The 13,480-nt window shown below is 40.1% G+C and overlaps 1 protein-coding gene across 1 annotated transcript in view; it reads right to left on the bottom strand.

Moving 5' to 3' along the window:
• Positions 1-6,625: 6,625 nt before the first annotated feature.
• Positions 6,626-13,480, bottom strand: part of PPP1R3F (protein phosphatase 1 regulatory subunit 3F) — a 42,957-nt gene continuing 36,102 nt past the window's right edge. Inside the window, exon 4 of the mRNA XM_026711653.2 lies at positions 6,626-9,711. Coding sequence (XP_026567438.1) covers positions 8,608-9,711 — 1,104 coding nt within the window. The 3' untranslated portion in view covers positions 6,626-8,607. The remainder of the gene's footprint in view (positions 9,712-13,480) is intronic.

The following is a 13,480-nucleotide window of genomic DNA, read 5'->3' as shown; positions in this document are numbered from 1 at the left end:
ATTGGAAAGCTATTTTGATAAGGGTGTGTGTGTGTGTGGAATGAGCACAAGGGCTCCAGTCCCACCCCAAAAAGCCTTGTTATGAATGTTGCTAATCCAAACTTCCCTTTTCTCCATAAGTTATTTTATAAATTTATAGATCATTCACTGCAAAAAAAAGTGCTTAGGGAAGCCAATGAAAAGTAAGACAAGTCCAACATGCAATATTATTGATAAAGCTACCAGCTTTGTTTAAATGCTGTTGTTGGAAGTTAAAACCCACCCACTCCTAGAAAAATGAAAATTTTTAGGATATACTAAAGAGGCAGAATAGTTCCCCTAAAAAGAAAAGTAGAAACTCAGAGAGGCAGAAACTCAGCCCCTCCCCCTTTTGCTAATGGGCCATTACTCTGGCCTAGGCCTGTCTATTTTACATAACAAAGATCTACTCCAGGTAAAGCTATAATAGAAATTGCCCAAAACCCTTTCATTGCATCATCATCCAGCAAGGCTCCACCAAGCCTGAGACTCAGGACAGCCTACAGAGTTGACCCTGCATGGCCCCATGGGAGTCTGACAACCAATCAGAATACAAGCTCCAATTCAAATCCCAACAGAGGGTATAAAACAATTGCATTCTCAGCATATCAGCCCTTCTTTCTTCACCCAAGGTATGTTAATCTGTCCACCATTAAACCATATTTCCAAGCAGTCACCATGTTTCCAATGTCTTTCTTCCCCACTTGGACCTGAATCCAGAAGGCTATTTCTTCCAAGACTGTTTAACGCTATTTTGTTCAACCTTTTGTTCAGTGCAGAAATCCATATTAAATAATTCTTGACAGTGGCTGTAAGGGGAATCTACCATCTACCTAGAAAATAAACATCTTTTATTACTGCATTTTTTTCAATCCAAATCTACCTTGTAATTTATGGCCAGTATTCCCCAATCTGGAAAGAGGGAGAACAGATTGCAGCTTTCTGGATGGTAATTTTTCTGTTTTTTCCTTTATGGGGTTAAGCATACTTTCCCACTAGTATTCATTTTCCAATCTTATGAGTTTTGTTCACATTCACTGTAACTGTTCCAAACTTGTCTGAATCCTTTTTAGGTATAGTGCTCCAGCTAGGCCTAGGATACCAGATGAGTACTCTGGTACTCTGATCAGTACCAAATGAACTGAAAATAGTGTGTAAACTAAGTCTCCAGAATTAGAAAGTCAGCATGATCTGGAGAAGGGTTCCAATGAGCAGACACAGATGTACACATCAACATTCTGAATCATGCTTAATAATTCCCTGATAACCAGTGACAATATTTGTGCATCATTCTGGTCCCAATCCAAAGTCTAGCATCTGTACCTTGATCTCATTCCAGTTCATATGCTGCAATCAAGTGCATGGACAGTTATCTTTGTTCAGTCAGTCAGTGATGGCAAATCTTTTGGGGCTTAGTGTGTCAAAAATTCAGAAAATATATATGTTGCAGACACATTGAGGAAGCTGCATGTCACACAAGGCCTTCATTCTTGAAAGCTTCAGAAAATGTTCTTCCACAGGGTCTGTAGTCTCCAAAAAGTGTGAAAACATTCCCCAATCTCACATGATTCCCAGTGGCTCTGGGGGTAGCATGATGTCCAGAGGCATACTGCCATTTTCAGTGGCTGTGTACAGCCACTGAAAATTGTGTGAGAGTAGGATGTGCTTTCAAGAATAATTGTCAAGTATTGGTGAACATTGGCATGTCATCCAAAATATAATAGTGTGTCACCTTTGACACACACGTCGTAGGTTCACCATCACTGGGCTTAATTATGGTCAGAATATCACTTTCATTGTTTCCAGCAACAAAATTGGACACAGAAATGTTTGCATACTGACACTGTTCCTTTTGTGAAATGCCACTCTAGCCATGAAAATATTGAAAGAACCTGTTCCATTCCTCAGGTAGATTAACAGGGTTAGCCTCAGCAACTAATATTTTGATATTCTTTATACACCTTAATATAGGCTGCTAGGATCAATAATATTCTTCTGGCCAGTTCTCTGCACTGATGCTGTTTTGTCCACCCCATGTTCTTCAACTAGTGACATTGGCTCTCTCCTTGAGAAGCTGCTTCTCCCCATAGCTTCAAGCAGCTGGTCTCACTTTCTCAGAATGCTGTCATCAAAATGCTATGTAATTGAATGACAGCTAGTGATTTACATGAGATTAGACAAATTCATGAAGAATAAGCTGCTAACTGCATGGTCTGTCTGCTATTTCTAAGTTCATAAGTAATGCATTATAGAATATAATGCATTACTGGAAATGTGCCTGTCTCACAGGCTTTCCAAAAACTTATCTACTGTGAAAAACAGAATATCGAATAACCCTTTGTTTTGTTTCAGCTCTGATTACTGTTGCTTTGCCTCTGCTGGATTGGCTGTCCGATTATTTGTTCAAGGCACCTCTTTGGATTGTCTCCCCCTTATCTAGGGGAGACATGAAAGGAAAAACAAGATCTGGCCTAAGGGGCTGCATGCAGCTAATGTCCTTTTGTAAAGCAGAAGATGTTGATTGCAAACTAACCAGAGCAGCAGTCTTCTGCAAAATAAATTCAATGACTTGCACATTCATAAACATGGATATTTTGCTGTCCTAAAATAGTCTTATGCTCCCGTTAGACAGGAAATTTCCCAGCCTTCATTGGTGATTTATTTAATAATTTTCAATAAAGCATTTATTTGCTCTGATATTTTGTTTCTAACCATTTTTTTTTCTAGATGGGAGAATCCCAAGGGTAATGAAGTCCATACACACAAAACCTAATTTTTACAAACATTGTAGAAGAAAAAAAGTCTACACGTTGAAGTAAATTCTTGTTGCTTTGCCTATTTTGGGTTGACTTCTGACACTGAAATCTAATGCCAGAATTGGGTATCAATGTCTGTAACAGAGGTGGTATTCGGAACAGTTCTGATCAGTTCTGGAGAACCGATGGCGGAAATTTTGAGTAGTATGGAGAACCGGCAAATACCACCTCTGACTGGCCCCACCCCATTTATTCCCTGCTTCCCAAGTCCCAGCTGATTGGCTGGGTCTTCTTTTGTTGCCATGCACAGGAGAAGAGAGATGAAAAGCAGGTTAGTGGGATAGGCAGGGAATGGGATTTTGCAGTACCCTTCCCCTGCCACGCCTACCAAGCCACGCCATGCCCACCAAGTCACGCCCACAGAACCGGTAGTAAAAAAAATTGAATCCCACCACTGGTCTGTATCCTGTGACAGACACTTTATTGAACAGATTGTCAAGTTCTCAGATATTACTAAACACTTCTTTCTTAAGCCAATTTTAATGCTTTTTGCAAGAGTCAGTTTAAACCAGAAACTAGGCATTTTCAGGCATATGGAATTGTACTATATTACCAATTACCAGATTTCTCTATTTTTCTCCTGAAATTCATGAGTTTCAAGTGTCACTGAATCCCAGCATCCTTTATTACTGGCCACGTTAACTATATTCAGCAACACTGGGGGGGGGGGGCAAGTTTCCTGCCCTGGCTTGAACTAGAATGTCAGAATTGGGGCAGAGATAAAATGACTGAGGACTACCAACTTTTAGGCATCTTTTTGCTGATAATGACAAGTTAAATAATTTAGATTTCAGTTCATATTATCTATTGGGGAAGAACAGCCTCTTGAAATAGTATTCTTGGGTCATTAACTGAATCAAAGAAGGAAAGGGGGAATATGGAAGCAAATACTTGGGGGGCTGAGGCTTCCAAATAATCACAGGAGGGCAGGTAGCAGTTACCCTAATTCATTTGTTGCAGTTTCCAAAAAATTCCCAAGGACACAAGTGCTATATATAGTCAGGATGTTTATTAGTGCTTCTGAAGCAGGCACAGCTCAAAAGGATGTACACACATACACATATAAACACACCCACACACGCACACATAAGTCCCATCCAATTCCTTGCTCTACAGTAGCAGATATTTAAGATTCCCTGCCATGCTCCCTATAGTCTGCCATGCACAGATCTTTTTCCATAGCAAGAGACCTGGCTGAGGAACATGATCAAAGGCGGCAGCCTCAATCTAGGAGATGGAGTCCAAGACATCTAGAGGGCTCTATCTTGGGGGAAGGCTGCTTAAAACAAATAAGGCTTCTGGGATTGTAATCTAATTCCACACCATGGGGTGATTGCAAAATTGAAGAAAGAATGCAGAGTTGTTGCTTTTAAATCAGGGACAAATGTACTACTGTTAATTCTCTTTAGTGTTCTCTAGCAAGCTACGTTTCAAGGGCTGAACAAGCATGACTTCTCATTCATAAATCCATAGCTTGATACTAATTCAACCTGCACAGCTCCCCGCCCCCGCCCCCAATTGCATGGATCCATAAGAAATCTCTTATGCACAAAGCCATAAATACCAGTGGCCAATGTGAAATCTCCACAATGCATTCTGCATGCATAAGCCAACTTGCATCAAGATAAGATTACTGGACAGAACCAGCTGCTAACCTACAAGAGGTCAGCACAGCCTAAAAAGCTAGCCACAGAAAAGATCAAATAAATCACCCTCTCAACCATAATAAATTAGACATCTGGGCTATCGCTTCCATCTATCTCAGGGGTGTCAAACTCAAGGCTGGGGGGGGGGGGCAGATCCGGGGTGCTTATATCTGGAAAGGACAGCAAAGGACTGGCCCGCAGTGCCTCTGCCAGCAAAAACAGAGCTCGGGAGCCCATTTTTGCTGGCAGAATTCTCAGGCCACCACAGACTCCCCCAAAATAAGTGATGTTGAGATGGCCATGCTCCCCGGTCCCCCAAGGTCAAATACAACACTGATGTGGCCCTCAATGAAATTAAGTTTGACATCCCTGATCTATCTGACCATTTTTAAATAATTCCAAAGTCTAAGCAATATGGTTTAGCTTGAGTAACTACCTTCAGCTAATTTAACTTTGCAAATAAAATATAAATAAATCACTCTTTGACCATTAACAAAACTCTTGAACATGGCAGTTATTCTTACACTGATGGGCTGATTTAACAGTGTAATAAGAAAACACTTGATTTTTTTGTTAAATTACTGATTTCTGAACTATTGGTCAGGATCTAGAGATAGCTTTCGATGTTTCTGACTTTTTTTTCTACCATCTCCATTAATCTAATCTTCCAAGTGGCTGTGCACATATAGTATTCCTCTCTCTACTCTGGATATAACAATGTAGACTATTATCCACAAAAATCTATGCTATATTAAATGTAAGTCTTTAGGATGTCATAGAATTCATTTTTGTTCTTGCTCTAGTGTACTATCAGAGTATAATGTTGTTCTGAAAATTAGCTGGATTTTTGCAAATATAACATTGTAAATATAATGAGGGTCTGTACATAAATGGAAGGAGTTACGAACTTGGCTCTCCTAGTTTTTTCTGGCTTGTATTTTTCATGACCCAGAAAAAATGGGTAACTTGTTAATTTATTATAAAGAGTAGCTGTAATTATTACACATGCTAACCTGTTGCATACAATTATATTTGTGCACTCTTACATCTATTTAGTTTCAACATTAAGTATAAAAATTACCCAAACTTCTTACTTCCTCTGAATTACATTTTATTATTGCTGCTCAGAGAAGAGAAGCCACTGATTTTCCTATAATAATGTTGGTGGAGAATTAGTATACAGGATCCAGTGAGAGCAAAGATGTATACATTAATGCAGATACACAGCGGTGGTTATAGAGGTGGTTTTCTTTATAACAGCCTGAAATCTAGCTCTAATTGATACTATGTTTAAAGTAAACAACACTGAACTTAAAGTAGAGGTTCATATTACTGAACACACTTCATTTAAAAATAAAGTACACGTAAGGAAGAATCTAGTATAGCTTTCTTGCAACAAATGCTAGCTTCCAATATGCAGATAGAGTACCTTGAAATAACTGTACTCTAATTTGGCCAGCTGAATGCTGAAAGTTAACAAAAACAATATAAAGTAAAAGCACTAAAATAAGCCTAGTTTTACAAGACCTAATCCAAAGTACTTTGAAATTGGATATCCCCAAGTCCATAGAAACCACTTATTAATTAACATAAAGACATTCCGCACATAAATTCTCCTGCATATGTTAACTTATATGGCCAGGAGCTGTGCAAAAACACAGGAATGTTTTAAGCAGATATTTTGCATTTCAATACAAGTTGTGCAGAAGAACTCTCTGAAGAGTAATACTCCATTATATATGTTTATGTCCCACTGTGTAGTCCTTAATGTTATTCAGCAATCTGCCACCACAGGCACCCTGCTCACTTATGAAGATTTTGGCTTTGACCAGTGTTTCTATAGACATGTGAAGTATAATCAATGCTTGCTTTGTAGCCAAGTGGAGGTACCAAATAATTTTCAGAACTTATGTGGTGTGGAACATGTATAAGACATATTTGTCTGATGAAGGATCTGACAGTTTGAATAAGGCAGAAGGAACAATAGTAGGACATCAAATAATGTTAACCGTGGGAGAATTAAGAAAAGTATGTGTACTTATTCATTCATTCTCTCTCTCTCTCTCTCTCACACACACACACACACACACACAGACAAACAGACACACAGACACACACACATAGCCGTGACTGCTAATTACATTCTGATCTCAGCTTTTATCTGGAAAATACAGGTTTTTCGTAAGATGACTGATGTCAGGACAGATCTCTCTTCATGAAGCACAAACAGTATTCCACTTTCCAAACCTCCCTACGTTCCTTAATTAAGAGCATTCACCAATGGATGGGGAAAGCAGGACCATGTCTGGATCTGCAGACAGAAGTGGCTTCAGAACCCATACAAATCATCTCCACTTCCTCCACAAGGCCCCACAAAGCTATATCACAGCAGCTGCTGACAGTACAACATTCAAGAGGAAGTTAATGAAAAACATTTAGCAGCATGAAAGCGGGTGGGCTTTCTTCTTACAGCAAGTTCAGTGCCATTTCAACCTATTGCACATGAAGACACAGGGTGTTTCCAATCTACTCCTTTGCTGCAGACATCAAACATATATATATATATATAAATTATTTTAATCTTCTGCAAACCCACCTGCCTGGGTTTGTACTGCTAGTTGTTAATAAATAAAATTTCTATATTGGGATGAATTCTACGGTAGAAAAAATCAGCCTTCCCACCAGGTACAAAAATAAATACGGGGCCATCTGTTTTAGGGAACTTTCCTGTAGTCCTGTATGTTGGACCCTGCCAGTGGCAGAGAAGTGTAGGATCCAGGAGTGAAAAGGGGTCCCAGAAGCACAGACAGCCAGCAGTCCAAAGTTTCTTCCTAAGAAGCTGGGTATAGGGGCATGAATGGAACTTGGCTGTGCGATTGTTGAGGCCATATCTGGAATGGTTGTGATTGTATTTTGCAGAAGCTGTGCGGGCAAAGAACTGAAAATGCTGCCATCTTCTTTGGAATGGAAAACTTCTGTCTGTCTCCCTGTTTCATTCAAATAATGGGAAATTACAGAAACGTGGAGCACAATCCAGGATTGCACAAATCCTTCTGAAATCAGGTGCTTAACAAAAGTGCTATTTTGCCTTTGGACTTTTCTTGTTAAATTCACTTCGAGGCTGGCACAGGAGAACATTCTGAAAGAAAGTGCTTCATGATATTTTCAAAACATATTTACAATTTCCCAGCCTTGTAAAAATAAATGGGGATTAGGGGTCATCTATTAATTAGTCTTTTTCACATTGATAGACTGCTATGTCACAGGGTAGTATATTCAGGTCTAAGCCTGCATTCTTTCCCAAAGAGCCAAAGGAACCTCTACAACAGATTAGCACTAGGTGTGGGGTCATTTTTAACTCAATGGGTTTGTTTGTTTGTTAATGCAGAATTCACTTAATTAGTAATCATTTGTACTTGCCATGAGAAAAGCAAGATAGAAACTGAGCTAGCTGGTTGATTTCTCCAAATCTTACACAGAACAGGTTGGTACTTTGTAATATAATAAAACCAGAGGCTCCTCAATCTTACTAGGAATTTAGTTACCAAACTTTGCACTAATATATAGAGAATGGGCATAAAGAACTTAAATAAAACATTCTATCTTCAATTTTACATGGGCCATTTTGACTTTTCCCCCTAGAAATGTACATGTTTGATTTGTTAAGATTACTAAATCATAACAAGGGATTTTGTTTTTAAAGATGGAAAAGGGAAATATTATTCTGGCTCTTTGAGTAGGATTTGAGGCCGTTCAGAAAAGGCATACTTAGTTGCCTCTCTATAGTTGAAAATGACAGGATGGACAATGCTGTTGCTTCTAACCTTCTTGAATAAACTGTGCAAAGGGAGAGTGGGAGGGCTATTGGGGCTTTGAGCCCTCTGTCACCCACAAATGCTACCTCAGATCCAATTCATGGCAAGTTTCACATATAGCTCATTTTTATTGTCCAAGATGATTTAATAAAAATAAATAGTTCTGAACCTTGGGAAATTTAGAATGGATATGCCATTAACTCTAAAAGATCTGACACTATTGCCAATTTTTTAGTTGATCAGGTGAAATGGGAATAGAGCCAAGTTACAGATCTTCTCATGAGCCTTTGGCACTTCTGAGAGCCATACCAATTATGAGAACCAATCCAAAAGGAGGTAAAGTGTAACGGCCACCAAAGGCATGCAGCTGTTGAAAACCACGGGAAGGAAGACAAAGAGGCTGAGGAACCGCAGGGAGCGTGTCAAGATCTTTTCAAGTTCATTATGAGGAACAGGACTGGTTTCAGGGGGCTTGTGGACATGAAGGCCCTCACCCAGCCAGAGGCTGCCATGCCCTATCAAGAAGCCCTGGCTCTTGCCTTGTCCATGGGCATCAAGAGGGCTGGATGGCAGGTCTGTGGGCCGCTTTGGTAGGGGCACTAGTGTCCGGGCTGGAACTACAAGGGGCATCACCATAGCCTCTGGAATTACTGGCCTCAAGGTGTTAGGTGCCACCACTCTCAAGCTGGGAAAGGGGTCAGAGTCCTTCATTGGACTCTGTTGGACATTTCCCTCTTCCAGATGATTTAGAAAGCAGCCTTCTAGTAAGACTGGTGGGCTATCACGGCCTGGTCCCACCACCTCAGGCGGTCCCTGTGTTGCATATCCTGCCATAATTCCCTCCTCCTCACTATCTCTGGAGTCATCATCCCGTTGCTTAGCATAGTACAGTGTGATCTCTTTTGCCAGGGAACTGTTGAGTGCTCTCTCTGGGCCTGTCCAGTTGACTATCAGGTCACGATCAGTCAAGACACTCTGTCGCAATGCAATGAGAGATGGTACAGGACTGGTGTTGCTGCCTGAGCTCTCTTCAGACCAGTCTCCTCTTCCTCCAAGCTCCTCTGCTCGAAGCCGGCTCAGATGGGACAAGTAAAGCTGTTCCAGTTCTCGATCTATGGCATCTTCCTCCAAGCGATGGGGCAGCTCTTGGTATCTTCTCAACTGTTCCTCCATGCATTCTTCCATGAAAGATCCCTCTGTGGTGAGGTCACACTTGCTGAATTCAGGAGCATCCCACTGTCCCAAGGGATGGGGTTCAGCACCTAGCATGAAACCCCATGGCACTTTCAGCTCCTCATGAGATGTAGTGTGGACCCTGATAGCATGTCCCTGTGGGGAATCAGTAAAATCTACGAGATGATCTTTAGAAGGGTCCTTCTTTTCTGGTGAGTCAGTAGTGATTGTGAGTTCTGGAATCTAGGCAGTGAAGGAAAAAGCAGAAAAAATAGACAGAATGTGAAAGAGAGTAGCAAAATAATATATTTATCTACACTGTGATGAATGCTCATAGCTACCTATGGAGTGGTAGAAACAGAGCATTAAGTTTCATCAGGAGAGTAAGGAATGTGCCCTTTTCTGCCTTAGGTGTTATGGCATAATAACCACAAAATTGCATGCCTATAGAGGAAACAAACAGCACACTTTACTTTCCACTTCCATTTGCACCATCATGTATTGATTAAATCTCTTTTTCAAGCACATTACTTGGAAAAAATATGCTGTAGGTCAGAAAATGTCTACATGGTAATTGAGTGATCATTATTTTAAAAAGAGGTATAAAAATCTGAAGTCCAAGCTCTTTTACTACCTATTTTTAATTGTTCATCTTTAAGAGGAGAAAAATTATGTTTCATTTATTATATTTTAACATCCATTACTTCTCCGTGCTCAAGGAGCATACATTGGTACGATCACTGTGGTATCCTGTAAGTAGTATGAATCAAAAGAAAGTGACAGACCAAAATCACCTAAATTTCTATTATCAAACCTGGTTCATCCCTGTCTAACTATGCAATTTTAACCACTATGCAACTGTTGTTTGCTGCCAAGATTTGGTAGCTTGTGTTTGAAGATTGAGGGAGCTACAAAAATTGAGGATTAGATACAGCCTACAGATTATAGGATCGTGATCTTATTAAAATTTTACTCTCAGTCTGTATCAAAAGCGTTAATTTTTAGGATAAAAATGGTTACATTTTAGCAAGAACCATGGGGAAATAAATGTTTATAGAATTAATGATACATTCATTTTAAGTATATTTGTTTAAATGAATGGACACCATATATTTCTGCAGGCAATGCTGATTAAGATGGTTATGTTAAGCAACAAGATAGTAGCCAAACTATGTATGATGTACTTATGAGAACAGCAATTTTATTATAAATATTCTTCCAGCCTCTGTTCTATTATTTATGATTTTGATATTGTTCTTTCCAGAACTAGTGCATTTTTCCCCTTTTTGTTGGGCTTGATTTGTAATAACAGATTACAAATTATTACAAATTATTTTATCATTTCTTCTTATATTTGCAATGGGCAAACCATTTTTCTTCCAGTAATCCTGCAGCTGCTGGCCCTGGTTTCTCAACCAACATTTCAGAGTCCCATTGACCAGCCCTCCCCAACCTTTCTGAGTTGGCGACCTGGCACTGGGGCGTTTGGTGGAAAGAGCAGATTTTGGGGGGCAAAGGGCAGGCATGCACACAGCTTCATTTGTGTGAGCGGTGGGTGCACGTACCAGTGCCCACCATGCACATGAGTGGGGCTGTGAGTGCAGCCCAATTGCAAACAGGCCACAGCCCAGTAGTGGCCACGACCCACAGGTTGGGGCCCCCTGCTGGAGACCATTTAAATCAGCGGCCGCCAACCAGTGGGCCGTGAGAAAATTTTGGTGGGCTGCAGAGAAATCTCACCCCCAGAGCACCCTCCCAAAGCAATTAATCCAGGCTGCGCAAAAACACAAGGCTGTGCCCCCCACATGGCCCGCTGGAACCCTCCCTGCCCACTCATTCCTTACCTGGCAAATTTGCCTGCTGAATTGCTATTTTTCCTTTTCTCCGACCATCATCTGTTCTGCTGTGCCGAGGTTTAGATTAGCTAGGAAGCAGAAAACAGTTGGATTTCTTGCTTTCTAGCTAGTCTTTAGATCTTCGGCTCTGCTTTTAAGTACAGCCAAACCTCCCTTAGGACTGAAGGTTTGCTTGCAAGCAAATTCAGTGCAGACTCATGGCAAGCAAATTTGAGAGACTGAGCTAGCCGATGGCAGATAGATAGAATGATTCTGTGAGCAACTCAATCTGCCTGCTTTGCCTGATTTTGGGTAAAAGTTTATCTTTTTTACAAAAATATTCAATATTTATATAAATATTTATAATGTTTACATACAAGCCATGCCCAGCCAGTCACATGACCACCAAGCCACACCCACAAATTAGGCCACGCCCATAGAACCGGTTAGTGGTCCCTGGGATCTAATATTATGAGTTTGGTGGTCCCTGAGGTCCAAAAGGTTGGCGACTCCTGATTTAAAGAATAACAGAGTTGGAAGGGATCTTGGAGGTCTTCTAGTCCAACGCCCTGCTCAGGCAGGAAACCCTATACCATTTCAGACCAGTGGTTGTATAAACTTTTCTTTAAAACTTCCAGTGTTGAAGTACCCACAACTTCTGGAGGCAAGTCGTTCCACTGATTAATTGGTTCTCACTGTCAGGAAATTTCTCCTTAGTTCTAGGTTGCTTCTCTCCTTGGTTAGTTTCCATCCATGGCTTCTTGTCCCACCCTAAGGTGCAGTCATCCCTGGTCCTTTTCATTAAACTGGATATACCCAATTCCTGTGGCCGTTCTTCAATTGTTTTAGTTTCCAGTCCCCAATTGTTATCAGATATCCAGGAACTCCAACACCTACCATGCCCTTGTTGACCTAGGCAATAATCGATCCAGCATATAAATCACATCTCTCCATATTGATTATGGGAGAGGCCCTCTTTGTGCAGCTTCTCTGATGAGACTGGTCTGGTATGGTTGAAGCTCTGTTGTAGCTCTTAATTCTCCACAGAGCATGCAAGACCCACAACCATATTAAGGGTATGCGTCACTGGAGGCATTATTATACATGTGTGAGCGATCAAAACTAGTGGAAATTTAATAATTCAAGCCCTAATCAAGGATCTATTAAGCTCCTGTAGCATCTAAGAATGTAGGCAGTTCCAAGCAGGATGGGTTGGGGTTTTGTGTGTGTGTGTGTGTGTAAAATTGGGATTTTCAGAACTGATAAATTCAGTATTTCCCAATATTGAGAAAGTTCTTTTGGTATCACTCCAAGTGCTCCAATCACAACTGATATAGCAAAGGATTTATTTTTCCATAAACGTTCAATCTGTAAATTTCAGTATTTTGTAACTTTTTCCAATTGTTTTTCCTCAATCACTTGAAATAGAGCATCAATGAACCAGACTTTCTTCTTTTCAATATTAGATATGCATATTATGAACAAGATGCCTGTCTGTTTGAATCTTAAGGTCTCATAAGATCTTAAAATTGCCAAGTTTTTCTCAATTTGATGGTTCCTATAGTTTTTTTATCCATTAAGATACAAACTCCCAGTAAAATCTCTAATTCTGGCAATTCAGTCATGATGCTTTGTCAATTTTGAAGTTTTGCTGCAGCCACTGATCAAATGGTCAATTGTTTCATCCTCTTTACTACAAAGATGACATTTGCATCTTACATATTGCGTCTTACATATTGAATTTTACCTTCATGCTATTAGTTGGCAAAGCTCGTTCTTGAGCTGTTAAAATAAGGCCTTTGGTTTCTTTTTATAATGCTCCAGATCTTAACATATGGGCTTTTTAAACTGACTTTTTCTTCTATATTCTTCAAGTATTAGCCAGGCATTGGCTTGTTTTTTCAATTAACACATCAGTTTTGCTTCTTTTCTATATTCAGTGTCACTAAAGCTTTCACCTTTGTTGTTTCAAGTGCTTTTTTTTTTTTACTGACTTCCTTCAGCAAAGGCTTTTGGCTTTTCTTAATTCAAACCATATTTTTCTTCTCCCATAGTTTGCTTCATCTGTAACAGTCCTCTATCCCCTTCTCCTTATCCTACAGAATTAGGAATGACTTTCTAACCGTTTAATCATTTTCTGGTTTTTGGTTCTTCCAAATGGAGTCACCAACCTTTCG

The sequence above is a fragment of the Pseudonaja textilis genome, chromosome 2, assembly GCF_049901715.1.
Source record: "Pseudonaja textilis isolate UNSWEBS1 chromosome 2, rPseTex1.2, whole genome shotgun sequence".
Taxonomy (NCBI): domain Eukaryota; kingdom Metazoa; phylum Chordata; class Lepidosauria; order Squamata; family Elapidae; genus Pseudonaja; species Pseudonaja textilis.
This window is presented reverse-complemented; position numbering and strand designations above follow the sequence as displayed.